General features: G+C 48.4%; 2 protein-coding genes across 2 annotated transcripts in view; both read left to right on the top strand.

Moving 5' to 3' along the window:
- Positions 1 to 6,189, top strand: part of THADA (THADA armadillo repeat containing) — a 153,044-nt gene extending 146,855 nt beyond the window's left edge. The window contains exons 37-38 of the mRNA XM_066546497.1: positions 3,527 to 3,693; positions 4,847 to 6,189. Of these exons, the coding sequence (XP_066402594.1) occupies positions 3,527 to 3,693; positions 4,847 to 5,185 (506 nt within the window). The 3' untranslated portion in view covers positions 5,186 to 6,189. The remainder of the gene's footprint in view (positions 1 to 3,526; positions 3,694 to 4,846) is intronic.
- A 3,287-nt stretch (positions 6,190 to 9,476) lies between these two features.
- ZFP36L2 (ZFP36 ring finger protein like 2) lies at positions 9,477 to 12,954 on the top strand. Its single transcript, XM_066546496.1, has 2 exons — positions 9,477 to 9,722; positions 10,253 to 12,954. The coding sequence occupies exons 1-2, from the start codon at positions 9,672 to 9,674 to the stop codon at positions 11,660 to 11,662; spliced, it is 1,461 nt and encodes a 486-aa protein (XP_066402593.1). The 5' UTR covers positions 9,477 to 9,671; the 3' UTR covers positions 11,663 to 12,954.
- The last annotated feature ends 4,184 nt before the right edge of the window (positions 12,955 to 17,138 follow it).

Raw genomic sequence — 17,138 nt, 5'->3', positions numbered from 1 at the left:
TTGCATCTTGCTCAGAGCACTCTCTGTGACTCTGAAGTCACAGCATGAGTCACAAACACAGCATCATATGTAATATGTGGCTTCTTGAAAATCAGCCCTGCCTTTGCAGGCAGATGATGATGTGAGGAGCACTTCTTGTAAACAGTGAAGACTGTACATTTCTTTTGACAAGACACACATCTTTTGTGGGTATCTTCAAAGATTCTATGCATGCTTACAGCATCCCTGGCAGTTACTTTTAGAGTTGTGATAAAACATTTTCCCCCTGTAGAAGTGTTTTTTACCCGTTAAATCAATTTGCTTGCCGTTACCCATTTGCATTACTTCAGCACTCCAGGCTTAGGAGAGTTAATACACTTCTTTTGGATTTATACTATATCTCTTAATTGTCCTTGTAGCATTGACAGGCCACAAATCTAATCCTGAACTAGTCTAGCAACAAATTTGTGTAAACTGGTATCAAAGTCAGTTAATATCAGGGTGTTCTGTAAGTAACAGCAGCTGAGGGAGCATTTCAGAAATCATGGAGCCATTCCTGATACTCTGCAGGAGTGGGATGGAACGAGCAGGTGGAAGTGAAAATTCTTCATCTGCCAGACACACTGGTATGTTGTTGAGTCTCTGTGAACACCTGAAGTACCAAGATACTGCTATACTAGCTTCTCTAACACAAAGCCCTTGCAAGGTAGGCAGACTCTTAGCCAGATTTTGGAACCCTAAGTTACAGTGTTTTCAAAGCAGTGTTGCTTTGTTTTCTCTGGTCTCAACACCAGAACTGACACGTAAGTTTTGTTGATCAGTTAAATGGCATCTGCAGTTCACATAAAGGTGGTCAGTGTGTTCAGGATCTTCAAGTTTTTCCTGGGTGCTACATATCCTTTCCTGTATTCTTTTCTCTTATTTAGTTTGAAGGAAAAAAAAAAACAGCAAGAAAAAAGGACTTGCCATTTCCTTTGTTGCAACTTGTAGGATTCTCTACTAGACTGCTATACTCTGTGACCACAAAACTGCCTTTTCTTCTGTGTCATGCTGTTGAAAAACTGCTAGCAAGCAAGTTTAGTCTAAGCAGAACCTCAGCATTACTTGTTTTGCTACCTCTTGGTAGTTTTCAGCATGGTCATGTAATACCACAATTAGAGGCTCCCATCTATTTCTTGATGCATTTCTCAGCAGTTCAGCGTTCTCATTCACAAAGAGAGCATCACTGTATGTATTTATACTTGAGGAGACTAAATGTTAAAAAGGCCCCAGAACTGGCAGTGCTATCTATAATTGGTCCTCCAAAGCAACAGCTAACTCAGCAGTGGGAAGTATCATGTTTGGTTTCTAGCTCCCAGCATCACCTAATCTGCTAAATATTCCAATACAAATAAAGTGATATAAGGAAAAAGGCCTTATACAAATACTTAAAATCCTAGGCATTCAGGAATCATCATAAAACTCAAAAATATCATAAGAATTCAAAAGAGCTGAGTTTAAAATACTGTATTTTGTAAGCATTCATAACCAGGATGTTTGTTTCAGGCTCAAAACACCACACTCCATTTCTGTTTTTTACAGCTCTGAAGATTGCCAGTATATTGCTGAGGTGTCCCTATTGCACTTGAATGAAACTGTTTCCTATCTAAGCCTAAGAAGCCAAAACAAAGAAGACAATCACTGTGTCCATTATTTAGAGTATCAGACTGGTGCCAAATGGGGCACAGCAACAGGGAAAGCAAGGGGTACAAATTCCTGGGAAGGGGTGTCATCAAAAACAATACTTAAAAACCCCAAAACCTCAATACCTAAAATAAATGGGATGGAAATGTTGCACTACACCACTTCTCAAGCGCTCCCTCACAGAAAAAACTCAGGGGTGTCCTGATAATATGATAATTCCTGATATGAAGAAAACAGATTTGAACATTTGATTTTGCTGTCTAGCAGAGACAAACTGTGTATGTAACATTATTAGTGTCACTAAGAGATTGACTGCCTGCCTTCCTGTTGCTTGTTCAAGGAGATTTCCATTTACCCTCATCTAACTCCAAGATAAAGAAGGGACCATCTGTTCTTTCTCCTTCACTCCCTTCCTTATTATGGTCCTTTGTCCTCATCATCTCAAATACTAATTCATTCTCCACAATGTCCTCAGTACATTGCCCGGTCTGTCAAGTGCATGTACTCATCTTTCCATCAGTCTGTTATGCCCTTAGATGTTTCCTTACTCTTTGGCATGTGTATTTGCCTAATCCTGGTGTTTTAATGTGAGTTTCTCTGCTGTGCCAATGCACCCCAAAAAACCTGCAGCTGGCCTGAGGCCTTGGGAGGGGTCACAGCACAGGGGTCCATGCTGTGGCTCTGAATGTGGGTTGTGAGGGAGAAGTCTTGGTGGCACTGCTGTGCCTCTGCTGTGTAGATGGTTGTTCTCCTTCAAGAGAAATGCTTAAATACAGTCACACACAAAAAGTAAGGTGTGCCTTCCATATCTGTGTGAATTCTTACCAAATTCTGACTCTGCTGTGTTGTCTGCTCCCAAATTACTGCCATCAAGAATGGCATGTCCTTATGTACCACTACTTAGACTATTCAATGAACATTTTCCAGTTTGCTGGTGACTATGGACATGGATTAGTTTTGCCAAAATCCTTTTTACAGTAATTGGGATTTTAAAGAGGCTTGTCCACTAGCTGTCCTCTTCTGGTGCTCCTTCTGCAGCCCTTTTAAAAAGAAAAAAAAAATTGCATTAAAGTTACAAGTGGAGAAACTCCTACCTGTGGACACATAGGACTTGTGGCATTTTTATATACTCTGTTTTCAAAGCAGAGTAGGACCCAGAGAGTTAAATCAGCATCTCCCCAAATTAGAGCAGTGAGGAAGTTCAGGGAAGAAATGCAGTGTGGATGATAGCTTTGTGTACAGCTCTGGCATGATGCCAAAACCTGTATAAATATAGCTCTGTGATGGGGTCGTAAACAGTGTCTGCCTTTCCCTTCTCAAACATCTTTTCGAAGCCTGTCTTCATGCCTGATCTCTCTTACATGTGTGTGTGTGTTTGTATATCTTATTATATATAAAGAGATTACACACTGAATAATTACTCATTTTATATCCCAGCCCTTTAAAAACTTATCATGTGTTGTAGGTTTTGAGTTCCAGTGAAAACCTTACATGTGATCTAAGGCATAGCTGTTGTTTGGCCAAAATGGTCACCATGTAATACTGACAGGACTGTGTGGAGATGTTTCTAAGAGACATATCTGTGTATTTAAACCCAGATTAATAAATGTCACTACATGGGCAGGAGGGAAAAAAATTAAGCATCGGCATTTTCAGTTGCTTCATGTATTATTCTGGAATTGAGTGAAGGCCCCAAGTGGCACAGAAGTAAACACCCATCTAATTTATTTGCAGTATAATTTATCATTCTGCATGTGTTTGTGTAAGTTCAGCATCTGTTTTCAGGAAATCATTTTTGTGCTGATTTTATTTAAAAATGTTTGTGGTCTTGCTCTATATTCTTACACATATTTTCTCTCAACAGAGTTTGCCTTTAGGATAGTGAATGCTCCAATGGCCCTGGATTTAGCCTTTGGCATAGTGTGTGAGCTGCTCCAGCGGTGGGGGGAGATCCATGCCGGTGTCCCAGTCCTGCTGGAGTGGCTTTTGGGAGACACTGACCTGCAAAGAGATGGGGAGACTTCTGCCCTGGTAATTTTAACAAGCAGTTGCTATAGCATGTTTGAAGCACTATAGTTCTGCAGTCTTGTGGTAGGAATAGAATGAAATGTCTCATCTGATGAAACCTGATAATTGCTACTGCAGTACTAACTGATTTACAGTCTTGTATAGAATTCACATGGATGTTATTTAGAATGAAAAGAGTTTTGTCTGTTTCCTGGTAATACCAGCATAAAATTAAAGAGATCAATAAGCAAACATTGAAATAAATCGAGTTACTTCACAAGGCATTGTTGACTGAAACATTCTGAGGCTGTGATGTAATTACATTCAGTATTATTGCAGATTATGGTTTCCCTTGAATTTAAACTGTTGTTGGGGATGCCAGGCACATCTGGGTATTCAAGACCAGTGTTCTACCACTGCTGGCTTTCCCAGAGATGGCATTTAAATATTTGGTAACTTTATGCCATCATCCATGTGACTGGTGCTGCACAATACATGAAACAGTCTTGCTTACATCAGTCATTGACCTCAGGATTGTTTCTGTAAAGCTTTGCCACCCTGGTTCTGTGAAAGGTGTTACTGTATAAATACACTGTGTTCTTTTTGTCTTGAAAAGACTGGAAAAGTCAAAGTAATGCTGGAAGGTAAACTAGCAGGAGCAGCTACATCTTTGAGAAGTTTGTTGGCAATTAATATGACCCATGAAATATATAATGAATCTTTTCTCAAGTCTGTAGTTTAGGTGTGCATTTCTGATGTTTCACTGACTGATGCAATTTTCATTTAATCCAGTCAAAAAGCTCCATGATATAGCAAATTACCATACTGCTTACAGAGGTCTTTGTGAAATATAATACTGTTTCATAGGGGAAGGCAAGCACATGTGAAGGATTAGGGCTGCTGTTTACTTCCACTATTTCCCAACACTGGTGCCATAACTGCCTCATCTTTGAGGGTAAAATTTCTTTGGCAAAGTAGGAACTTTTTTACTGTGTTTTCCCAAACCTTTAAGAAAAGGCATATGAATGTTTACCTTGTTTTTTAATATAAAAAGCTGTTCTATGACAGCCTCAGTCATCATTTCTATATATATCCTTTTCCATATCTTTTATGATTTTCTTGTTGTTATCAAACCACGAGTCATTTTCTAATCACTGTTGGTTTTCTTTTTGTTAAGGAAGAAGATGATTCCCTGTTTGATAAAGGAGAAGTGAATTTTTGGGCAGAGAAGCTGACTCATGTGAGACAACTGAGTAAGCACCTTTTACATCTTGTATCAGTGACTCACCTCACCTTACCAGATCATGGGGAACTTAATCATCTATCAAGAATAGCACTGGACCAAGCCCAGCACATTGAACACCTTCTTGGAGCTCTACCTCCAGTTCCAGAGTTTTCCAGAACTCCAGAATTCACAAGATTGGCTATTCAAAAGGAGAGAATATCAGTCTGTCTTAAAATATTAAATCTGTTGAAGCCTGATGACACTTGCAAAAATGAAAATCTGGAAAAGTAAATTACTAAAACTTCATCCTCAGGGAGCTGCACACATTACTGGATGGGCAGGGAGACTGTATTCCAGCAATGTTCAAGGAATCAGGGATTGCTGTGATGACTTCAGGAAACCTGCAGTACCTTCAGTATTCAGGCTAGAACTACATTTTTTGTATTAATTAATTGTTCATTGATTTTTTTTAATGGGATGTGCAGTGGAAGACTTTTCCTTTTAAATGCATTTGCTAATTTCATTCAGCTGAGCATTGTTTATTACAGCTACTTAGGAAGTAAAGCAGCTAAACTTAATATTTTCCATTCATCCAGGTGCAGGCCACCTGTAGTTCTGTTATGTTTTGTTCCACATTTTTACCTCCTGTATTTTAATACTAAGAAAAAGTTTATTTTTTTGGTCTCATTTCAAGATGTAGCTTGTGACTTATGAAATTAATATGCTTTTTAAAAACCTTTAAGTGTTTCTAATAGAAAAACAAACCGTGACTTCTTTGTTTATGGCAATTTTTAGAGTATATTTTAAATTTTACTGCATTTTCCTCTGGAGGAAGACAAGGATTTTCACTTTGGTAGTAACTTTGTTTTGCACATTGAAACAGCACTAGTTAGATTTCTGCATGCCTCTTTTCTCCTTTAAATCAAATAACTACTTTCATAAAATGGCTCTAAAATGAAGACTTGCTGTGTTCAAAACGAAGCAGCTGTTCCATTGCAAACGAAACAGTTCCATCTTTACTTCAAACGCCTTGCTCTGCAAGCAGGCCTGGAAAGCGAGGTCCTGCCGAGGAGCGGGGAAGGGTTCCAGAGGTGTTTCTGTGCCACAGCCCTCGCTTCTGGGAGATGCTGGAGATGCTCTCACCAGCTGTATGGACTGTTCTGAGTGCTCCATGGCCTTTCTGTGTCTAAAGCACAAAAAAGCTTGTTGTGCATTAAATGGTTTCTTTCTGCGAACTGGAACTGGGTTTTGATATGAAAATGAGACATCAAAAATAAATAAATAGTGATGTGCAATGGTTATGTTACCTTCCCATAGCCAAGGGCTGTGACCAGACGTGTGGCTGGGCCTGCCACAACATGGATGTGCGGCCCTGTACGCCGTCATTTCGGTGTCCTTGGAAGAAGAACATGTCCGATGAACGCCTGGTTGCTTTCAGCCTCTTCGCCTGACGGTGCTGAGCGCAGTTTAACCCCAAATCTCGGTGCCGCCCAGGTACTGCCCCAGCGCTTGTCTCGCGGCCGGGCCCTGCTCGGCCGGTGCGCCGCGCGGCCGCCAGGTGGCGCCACAGCACCGCCGCGCACGGGCCGGGCCCGCGCTCCCGCTGGGACGGGCTCGGGCTCGGGCTCAGTTAGGGCAGGGTAAGGCTTGGGCGGCGCTGCTCGCAGTGCTGGGCGCTGCGGTGCCCCGCAGCCGATCGCTGCGCTGCCGAGTTGGGTCCAGTGGACAGCTGAAAACTGCACAAAGTCACCACTTAAAAAAACCCCAACAAACAGAACTTAGGAATAAAAGTGTAGTATTTGCTCTTAGTTTCCAGAATTCAGGGTTACTTATATAAGAAGTAATTGATGGTGAATCTTGAGGCTTCAATAGGCAAAAGAGAAATGCTGGAATCTGAAACGATGTTTCACAGAATGCTCGCTATCCAACTTAACGAGCCATGCTGAGAGTTAGGCTAAAAATTAATTTGTATGCATCTGGTTTGAGCTCCTGGGGAAAGAATAGCCCAGATTGTGTCTGGAAGCCACTCTTAAAAAATAGTCAAGACCTGTACAATTAATTAACAGCTGCTGATTCTGCCACATCTTTCCATAGTTTCTGAACTAGTGTGGCAACAGCTTCTGTAGTAGGAGACAAAAAGAACTTAGTATGTATCAAAATCACTGTAAGGTTCTGACACTTTGCTCATGTCAGTGGGTAGCATAAGACTATCTAGTAACATTGGGCTTCTTTTTTAATTGGGTAGAATTTAAAATGCATATGCATATATATTTGATACTGGCAAATCGATAAATGCAGCCAGGTGACTGCACAGTTATAGACCCACAGTGACCGTAAAACTCTGTGAAGCCTTGAGGACTTGGTTAATCAGTTACCAAATAGCTCGAAAATTTGCTCTTCCTTATTGTGGTTTTAAGACACAACTGGAACCTCTGTCATCCCGCTTGAGTTTATAAGAGAGCAAATAAGAGTTATATCAGTGCACATACATTTCACCACACGGTGCTGATGATGGGTTACTGTGTAACTAACTACTCAATGAAGAACCTTTAGACCCCGAGGAGCAATTGCAGGGGAGAGTTAGCAAAACCTGATGCCAGAGCACTTATCGGCCGTGTGTTTGATCAAAGTCAGTTTATCAAAGTATTCCTCCCAATGGCGTTGACACATTGATCCGTGCATGATTGTCACAGTAAACTGTTCCCTCGGTTGTCTGGCGGGCAGGATCAGCTCCGAGGTGATGTTTCCATCTCAGAGTTGTGTGGGAGGAGGAAGAGTTTGAACTCGGGTCAGTACGGAGGCGACTCCGACCGGCCCCGGAGAAGGTTATGGGAAGCGATACGCGTTATGGCTGCAGCCCCGCGTTCCGGCGGCTCCCCGTGTGCGGGGCAGCGCCTGTCGCCGGGACGGGAGCCGTGGCCGCGGCAGGGCGGGAGGAGGGGAAAAGGAGTAGGAACGTGGGATGTGTCCCGGCATCGCCGGGCGGAGGAGCCGGCGGCCGCTGGGGGGCGGCACGTCCCCGCCGGCCGGCGGGCAGCGGGGCCGAGAGCGGGGCCAGGAGCCTGCCCGGCCGAGCCCAGCAGCGCTCGCCGAGCGGGGGACGGGCCCCAGGGGACTGCCGGGACGCGGAAGGGAGCGAGGTTTGGGCTTTCCGCTGCCCAGCTCCTCGTCTTTCCCGGGAGATTCCGATCCCGGTTTCCGCGCTCGGCCGGCCGTGGGTGACGGCTCCCGGGCGGTGCGGGGTCCGGGCGGGGTCCCGCCGCAGCCTCCCTCCCGCAGCGCCGCGGGACGTGGAGGACGAGGGCAGGAAGCAGAGGAGCGCGTGAGCCGCTGGGCAGCGGGGGGCGAGTGCCAATCCCGCGGCGAGGGGCTCTGGTGACACCCCCGCCCCCAGGCCGAGGTTCCTTTCCTCTGCAAATGTGTTTGCACAGCGCCGCGCTCCTGCTGACGTGGTCGGGTTTGCTCCCTTGGAGTGCGCGGGACTGCCATCCCGGCTCGGAAGCTAAAGAGGATCAAACGCCTCTGCTGGCTTTAGCAGCCATAAAACTTTACACGTCCGTCCGCCTCTGTTCTCCTTCCCATTTGTCCCGGGGCCGAGCAAACGCGGGACGGGACGAGGGGTGCAGGGGAGCCGCCGCCGCCGCCGTTCCCACGTCGTGTTTGCGCGGCCTTATCGGCGCGGAGGGGCGGGGGTGTTTTGCACGGCGGCTCCCGGCCCGCCTTGGCCGGCGGCCGGCTCGGTCCCGGGAGGGCGCCTCGCCGCGGGGACCGGCGGTGGGGGGGCACCTGGAGCGGCGGCCGCGGGACTCGGATGGGTCTCACAGGACCTTGGCGGGCATGAGGAAGGAAGGGGCCGAACGTGGAAGAGAGACGTGGGAGGGGTGCGGGGCGCGGGAAGGAGATGCAGACAGGGTTAGGTGGGGGTAGTTTATCAGGCCGCTGCGAAAATAATGCCACCTCGCCTCCGCGCCTGGCCGCCAACCTCTCCCAAACTTCAGAAAGAAAGTAAGCGCCAAACCCGAGGTCCCCGAAAAGAGGGAAGAAGCGGCGGGGCGCGCAACCCGTCCCCGGCCCTGTCCCGCCAACTGCACCGGGGCAGCGCGGTTCCGACCTTTGTTTCATGCGATTACGTGGCAAAAGTTTATTTTCGGCGGGGCGCGGGGAAGAAGTGTCCCCGGCGCTGCCGCGCCTCTCCCGCGGCTCCGCGCGTCCTGCCCTCGGCGGAGCCGCCACCCGGCCGGGGACGCGGCCGCCGTGCGCGGGCAGCGGGGACGTGGGGGAGAAGAGGGGCGCTCCGAGGGACCGAGCCCGTAGGGCGCCGTGAGCGCTGCCTCGGCTGGTTCCCCGCTCCCCCCACCTCGTCCCGCCCGCGCTGCGAGCACACTACAGCACGGGCGCTCACCCCGAACCGGCCGCGCCGCCGCTGCCAGCGCCCTCTGTGAGAACCGGGGCGGCTCGGCCGGCGGGGTGGAGCGGGGCGGGCCCGGCGGGCTGGAGCGGGGCGGGCGGAGCGCGGCACCGCCCCCGCGACCAGCGGCGGCCGCGTTTATATGGGAGCGGCGCGAGGAGCCGCCGAGTTCCCGCAGTTCGCCCGCTGCTGTGCAGCCGCCGTCGCCGCCTCGGCCCGGCACCCGCCGTCCCGCCGGGAAGGAGTCGGGACCGTTTCGGATCTCAAGCAGACGGCCCTCTCCTATTTAGTCGTGGCTTTTCCAAACCCTCCGAGGAGAGCGGGATCTTTCGGTCCTTCCTGTATATCCGACCATTACAGGATCTAGAAATGTCGACGACACTTTTATCTGCCTTCTACGACATTGACTTCTTGTGCAAGGTAGGGAAGAGCGCGTTTGGCTGGGCGGGACGCGGTCTACCGCTGCCGCCATGTGCAGAGCGGCGCTCCGGGCTACCGGGGCAGCGCGGCGGGGCGGGAGGCCCGTGCCGGGCCGGGCTCTGCGGGCGGGTCACGGTCTGACAGCCGGCCGGGGACAGCGGCTGACGCATGGCTGCGAGCCCCGGAATGCCGCCCCATGGCCTCCCGGCGGCCGCGTTCGGGGCGGGCTGGTCCTGCAGCCGCGGGGGAGCCGGGCCGCCCTGCAGCCCCTGTCCGCATGTTGCGCTGCTAGGAGGAACTTTTGAAAAAAGTTGCAAATGCAGCAGAGCTGGCGCGGGGGCTTCTCCCGGCGCTGTGCTGCCCCGCTGGCGCTAGCGGCAGACCCGCTTTGCGGGGCGGCCGGGAGGCGCGACCCCTGCCTCGACTCCCGCGGCGGTGGGGAGCCGTGGCCGTGGGCAGGCGGTCACCCGCAACACCCTCTCTCTCTCCCGCTGTCTCCCCCACCCCCTCTCCTCTCCCCGCCCCGGCAGACGGAGAAGTCCCTGACCAACCTCAGCAGCATGCTGGACAAGAAAGCCGTGGGGACCCCGGTGACCCCTCCCAGCTCCAGCTTCGCGCCGGGCTTCCTGCGGCGGCACTCGACCAGCAACCTGACGGCGCTGGCCGGCGGCTCCAAGTTCCCCAGCCCTACCGGTTCCAGCTCTTCTTCCACATCCTCCTCCTCGTCGTCGTCGTCCTCCTCCTCCTCGTTCGGCAATCTGAAGGAGACGGGCTCCGGCGGAGGCGGCGGCAGCAGCAGCCCCACGGCCCTGCTCAACAAGGAGAACAAGTTCCGGGACCGCTCCTTCAGCGAGAACGGCGAGCGCAGCCAGCACCTCATGCAGCAGCTTCAGCAGCAGCAGCAGGCGGCCGGCAAGGGGAGCGGCTCCGGCGGCGGCGGCGGGGCCCCCATCAACTCGACGCGCTACAAGACGGAGCTGTGCCGCCCCTTCGAGGAGAGCGGCGCCTGCAAGTACGGCGAGAAGTGCCAGTTCGCTCACGGCTTCCACGAGCTGCGCAGCCTCACCCGCCACCCCAAGTACAAGACCGAGCTCTGCCGCACCTTCCACACCATCGGCTTCTGCCCCTACGGCCCGCGCTGCCACTTCATCCACAACGCCGACGAGCGCCGCCCGGCGCCCGGCGGGGGCACGGCCGCCCCCCCGCCCGCCGCCGCGGCCGGGCCGCACCACCACCCGCACCACGCGGCCCCGCACCCCGCCGGCAGCACCGGCGACCTCCGCGCCTTCGCGCCCCGCGAACACCCGCTGGGCGGCGGCGGCTTCGGGCACCCGCGCGGCGGCGAGCGGCCCAAGCTGCACCACAGCCTGAGCTTCTCCGGCTTCTCCGCCCACCACCACCACCATCACCCCCCGCACCCCCACGGCACCGCCCCGCCGCCGCCGCCGCCCGGTGGCCGCCTGGACGCCGCCCTGCTGGAGAGCCCCGGCGGTTCGCGCACGCCGCCGCCGCCCGCCTCCGCCTCCTACTGCGAGGAGCTGCTCTCGCCGCCCTGCGCCAACAACGCTTTCGCCTTCTCGGGGCAGGAGCTGGGCAGCCTCATCGCCCCCCTCGCCCTGCACACCCAGAACTTCGCCGCTGCCGCCGCCGCGGCCGCGGCCGCCGCCGCCTATTACCGCTGCCAGCAGCAGCCGCCGCCGCCCGGCGGGGCCTGCCCGCCGCCCCCCGCCTCGCCGCCCTTCAGCTTCCAGCCCCTCCGCCGTCTCTCCGAGTCGCCCGTCTTCGACGCGCCGCCCAGCCCGCCGGACTCGCTCTCCGACCGGGAGAGTTACCTGAGCGGCTCCCTCAGCTCCGGCTCCCTCAGCGGCTCCGAGTCGCCCAGCCTGGACTCGGGCCGCCGCCTGCCCATCTTCAGCCGCCTCTCCATCTCCGACGACTGAGGGAGCACGGGGCAGCGGCCGGGGGGGCCCCGCGGCGGCCCTGCAAGTAAGTTACCGAGCGAAGAAAGCGAAACCTCTCCTTCCTCTCTATTTTTGGTTGGTTTTATTTTATATATCTATCTATCTATACACCGAGAGCTGAACAAAACGAGAAACAAAGCATTTTGCAAAAGGGCAAATGACACGAACTGAACAAACCTATTTTTATAGAGAGACCTTGGAAGAAGGGGATTTTTGTTTCGGGGTTTTTTTGTTGTTGTCGTTCTTTGGAGACAAGTTATGATACGCACCAGCAGCAGCCATTCCATCTGTGTTCGAAAAAAAAAAAAGAAACAAACAAAACAGCATTAGAAAAGACAGCACCAGAAAGCAACAAACAATCCGGGGAGTGCCGGTTCGCCAGCCCAGCTCCTCCAATCCTGCAGACACACAGAAAAAAAGTTACAAACTAGTTTGTCTTTCAATCCAGTTCAAATAAAAACACAGAACATACTAAACCTATAAGCTTTTTTTTTAGGAAAAAAAAAAGAAAAATCCAACATCCTGCCAAGAATATGCCTTGATAACAACCTTCTTTTTTATATATATCTATATATTATTATTATAACAAATGCTAAAACCTTCATTCCAAAGTTTAATATTGGTTCCATTGCCACCACTTAGTGGATGTTTGGCTTTTAGAACAATTTTTTGTTGTTGCTTTATTTGGAAGCACTCAACTGAGTTTAGTTTGTAATTGTTGGAGAATAACTGCTGATTTTTTAAAATTTTTTTTAGCTGTTTGAGTTGATTGCATGTATGAGTCACTGCACACAACTCAATATGAAACTATTTAACTTATTTATTATCTTGTGAAAAGTATACATTGGTAATTTGTTCATACTGTATTTATCGGGTATGATGAAAAGCAATAGATATATATTCTTTTATTATGTTAAATTATGATTTTCATTATTAATCGGCAAAATGTGGAGTGTGTTCTTTTCACAGTAATATATGCCTTTTTGTAACTTTCACTTGGTTATTTTATTGTAAATGAGTAAAATTCTTAATTTAAGAGATGGTATGTAATATTTATTTCATTAATTTCTTTCTTTGTTTACGTAAATCTGAAAGATTGCATGGTTTCTTTATAGAAATCGGTCTCGATGCTGTGGAAGTAGTTTGCGGAATTTCTATGGGTTTTTTTTTAGAATGTAAATGGTTGTAGCCCGTCCGAGTTGAAAAACGAGAGAGAAAAAAAAAAAAGAAAAAAAAGACTGACTTAGCAATCAGACTTCAAAGTGGCAAATCTAATTCAGACTTGTTAAAAATAACCAAAAAGTATTCTTGTTGCCTAACTCCACGAATCACACTGTGATATAGTCTCAAAGTATGTAGCAATAATTGGGGGTCCCAGTATTATGTCTCACAGTGCCTTCTTGAGGGTCCACGCTTGCCTTAAATATCTCTCAACCAAATAAGTATTTTTCCTAATGCTTGAGATAATTTGAATGTAGGGATGGGTTTTAAGTACAGCAAAATTTCGCCACTCTATTTTATAAGAACAGAGGCCATCTTTGGATCTGACACTTTCTATAATACAGGAACATATCTTGTTTATTGAATTCCAAAACCTGTAATTTTTTTTTTTTCCTTATGTAGAAAGTTGGGAGTTTTCCAAAAGTTTCCTGGACGGTGGATGAATGAGCAGTAGCTTAGTTTTGTTTGTACATAGGTACAGATTGAGCACTATGTACTCTTTTGGACTACTTTAACAGAAGTATGTTTTGAATGTAACTAAAGGATAAGTCAACTTGAGTTGTAATATATTTTTTGGGAGTCAGTTCACTACAGATTATGTGAGACTGTAAACTTTGTACTGTAAATGTTTTGTAGTTCTCCCAATAAAATTTTTTGGAAAAAAAAAAAAATCAACAACCCCAGTAACCCTTCAAAGTGCTGAAGCCGTGGCTACCAGGCTGGAGTGTTTCTTGCTGAACACCACCACCCCCAATCACAGATATGTCTAGCTACAGATTAACCAGTTTGCACTGCCGCTCCTGCAGCCCTCGCTGGTCCCTGGCCAAAGTTAATAAACGCTTCCAGAAGGTTCGGGAATGTCAGCGGCGTACTGTATCCTGCTTTGCTTTGGTTTTTTCTTTTTCTATTTTTTTGGGTTTTTTTTTTTTAATTATTATTTTTAAGAGAGAATCAAGCCTCTGCTGCTTCTAGTGTAACAGCTGGAGTGGAAAAATCTAGCAGTGGCATTTATCAATCACATCGCTTATGGGGCTATGTGAATGTGCCATTAGCCTTCCTGCCTTGTTTGGGGTAAGGAGGAAATGGCAGTTTGGGTAATAAAAAGCCATAATTAAGGTTTACCCTTTGTCCCAAAAGCTTTGTTCCTCTTCACTCACAGGAATGCGGACTTCTGCCTCAATGCTCCCATCATCCAGCTGAGGGCATATCTGTGTTAATCGGGCTAGCATTAAATGTGCTAATCAGTTTTCAGGGCTTGGGTTTTAAACAAATTACCTTTTCGAGGCTGTATTTATATAACTAAATACTTGGCAGCCTGGGGACTGTGTGAGTATTAATACTGGAAGAATTTTAGCTAATATCTCCACAGTTTGGCACCCTATTCCAATCAGTCCCTTAAACTTTTAAGTCATGATTTCTACTGGCTTCTTTTTGTTCTTTTGTCATACTAATAATAAATGTTGTTAACATTATGGCATTTCTGCGCTGCCTGGGCCGCCACAGCACTTTCTATAAATACAAGATAGAATGTAATACCAGTGCCATATGTTTGTGTAACAAACCTTGGACTGACACTTAGTTTAAAATTAAAACAAACGTAAGTAATGTATGACAACACAGCCCAGCTACAGCAATCACCTTTTTTTTAATGGCTCCAGTCTGACATTTTGGCTCAGAATTGCTCCCTCTGATTCCCAGACTGATTTCTGATGAAACTTCTTTTTGTTGCTGTCTGCACAGTGGCACTGAGCTCTGATGGGTCCTTCCCCAGGCATCCCTGGTACAGATGCTTTGGCTGCAAGGAACAGGCCCGTGCCAGTGTTTTGGAGGAACAGAGAGTGGCTGTTGGTTTGACCGGTGTCTAAGCTGATGTCTTAACTCACTTTTGGGATTTTGAGATTAATTTTCACACTAAAACTGCCTATATAAGGAGTGCACACCTCATTTAATTTCAGATTTTCTTTCTTCTCTAGGTACAGTTTTTACTTCTCTCACTAACCCACCCATTTCCCTGACCTGCCTTTTCCTTGCCACGGTAGATAAGGACCTTATTTATTTTCTATATTTCCCTTATCTGGGACAGCTGTACTCGCAACAGTGCAGTACTTCCATTTTCCCTGTGGTTTTCTGTTGGTTGAATGGGACCTTGGTGAGGGTGCTGGGCTTGGCTTTGGTGTCTCCTGGCTGGAAGAGGAGCTCTGGAAGCTTTGGAGCAGCTGCCCCACATGAATCACAGCCGTGCTGGTGTCAGTGCCAGTGTTCTGTGTGTTAGAGAGTTGCTGCCAGGACAGGAGGGGTGATGGCCCAGCGGTGTCTCCCAGCTGGCTGCTGGCATGCCAGTGTGTGGGGACAGCTGGGCCCGAGCTGCTCTGTGCCCCAGTGACACTCTGTGCTGCACCCTGCTCCGTGTGTGTCCCAGAGGGTGCTGCAGCCTGGCCCCTTGCAGTTCCACTGCTCAGAAATCCAGGAGTCCTTGAACTGGGAAGATAAAGCGTCTGTTTCTTGTGCTGCACAATCAAGTGTTAACCTTTAAACTGGTGACTTATGTTGTTGACTTAAGCAAATGTTCTCTTGCTTTCATTTCAAAATTCAGCAAAGCGTGTAAAGCTGGTCAGGCCATTCAGAACTTTCTGATACATTGCAATAAATCGATAAATACTGTGTAAAAATAAACTGTTTTTTTTCAAGAGCTTTGTGTTAAGAAGGAACTCTAAGGTTTCTGCTATTGCCCATCAGAGTTGTGATATCTCTCTTAATCACTGGAGCACTTAAAATTACTTTAAAAGTCTGGAAAATTGGGCCTTTACTAATCATTGGTTAGGACTGAGGCTTGCATGCTTGTTTTATTTTATAGACTGAAAGAAATGGTGTCAGAGTCTTAAACTGGTAGAAATGGATGTAATGGTATAGGTCGGGAATAGGGTTTGATTTTAAATGGTTTGATATGATCATTAGGAGATTTTCAAATTTATTGAATTAGTAGTTTTGATTTTTTTATCCCCGATCCTCTCAGCTTCTTGGGGCCTTATTATTTGTTGGTTTTTCTCAGCTTGCCTGTGTCAGATATAGTGGTGTGCTATGACTCCTGTTGAGTGGAGGGATTGCCCACCACCAGACACACACACACTCCCAGCAGAGTGCCATGGAGCAGAGGGATGCTGCTTCTCACCAGCTGCATCCTGGTTGAAGCATGAGCTGATTGCACTGTATGCCCAGGTTTCCCTTCATTTCAGCTGTAGAGCCTGGGGATGCAGAACGGGCTGTGTCACTCGTCCACAAGGGCAGTGGCCACAGGTGGAGCTGATAGGCTGCTCTCTGCTGCGCTGCTGAATGCAGAGGGCAGCAAACCAGGGGTTAAATACACAGGAGGTGGGAGGGGAGCCTTTTTCCAGAGCATCTTTTAAATGTCCAGTGCAACTCCACATTACTTTGAAAAAGAAGCTACTGCCCTCCTTCCATTTACTGCCCCCACCCCATCTCATCATTAGGGATGCAGCTGTGATTTTTTCAAAGAAAGGGTGGTTTGACAACCTCGTTTTCAAAGAAGGCCTGAGATTCTAGTTATGTTTATGACCAAAATGTGCTTTTATTTTTTTCCTTTTGCTACTATAGCATTAAAGCTAAAGGACTTCCACTCTATATTTTTAACAGTGTGGTCCATCTCTTCCTGCTGACCTTGAGTGTATTATTTGAAGGAGCTTCAGGCAGTGGTGCTCTGTCATTAATAAGATAGGACATTTCAGGTTTTGCCTGCTGAGCCTACAGACCTAGGCAGCACATTAACTCTGGAAACTGAAACTTAATTTTCTGACCCTTCAGCTTAAACTCACATCCTCAGAGTTTAAAGGTGAAGATACTGGGCTTCTCGCTTTATTGAATCTGAAATACAGTTACCTCTTCCCTTTGCCAAGTGTGCAGCAGGTTGGTACCAGTCCAGAGAGGGGCAGGAATATCCTGAATGACCACAGCCAGGGACCTGAGTGCTCATCTGCTGAAGAAGTGAAGGATTGGGATGAAAGTTGCTTACTCAAGGTGATGTAGCAGTTTCTCCACTCTGTTCCTCCCTGGCCCTTTCTGACCCTGCTCTGGGAGAGCATCCAGGCACCCTGCTCACACCACATGGCCCAGGGTGGGTGGGTGCTCTGTCCACTGCCACCAGAAGGTCCCCTTGCCCCTAGCCAGCTCTGTTGCTTGCCACGTTTGCCTGGGTGTTGATGCATTTTATTAACCAGGC

Source organism: Molothrus aeneus, chromosome 3 (genome assembly GCF_037042795.1).
Source record: "Molothrus aeneus isolate 106 chromosome 3, BPBGC_Maene_1.0, whole genome shotgun sequence".
NCBI classification, from domain to species: Eukaryota; Metazoa; Chordata; class Aves; order Passeriformes; family Icteridae; genus Molothrus; species Molothrus aeneus.
The sequence above is the reverse complement of the archived record's forward strand: the minus strand, read 5'-3'. Positions and strand labels throughout refer to the sequence as shown.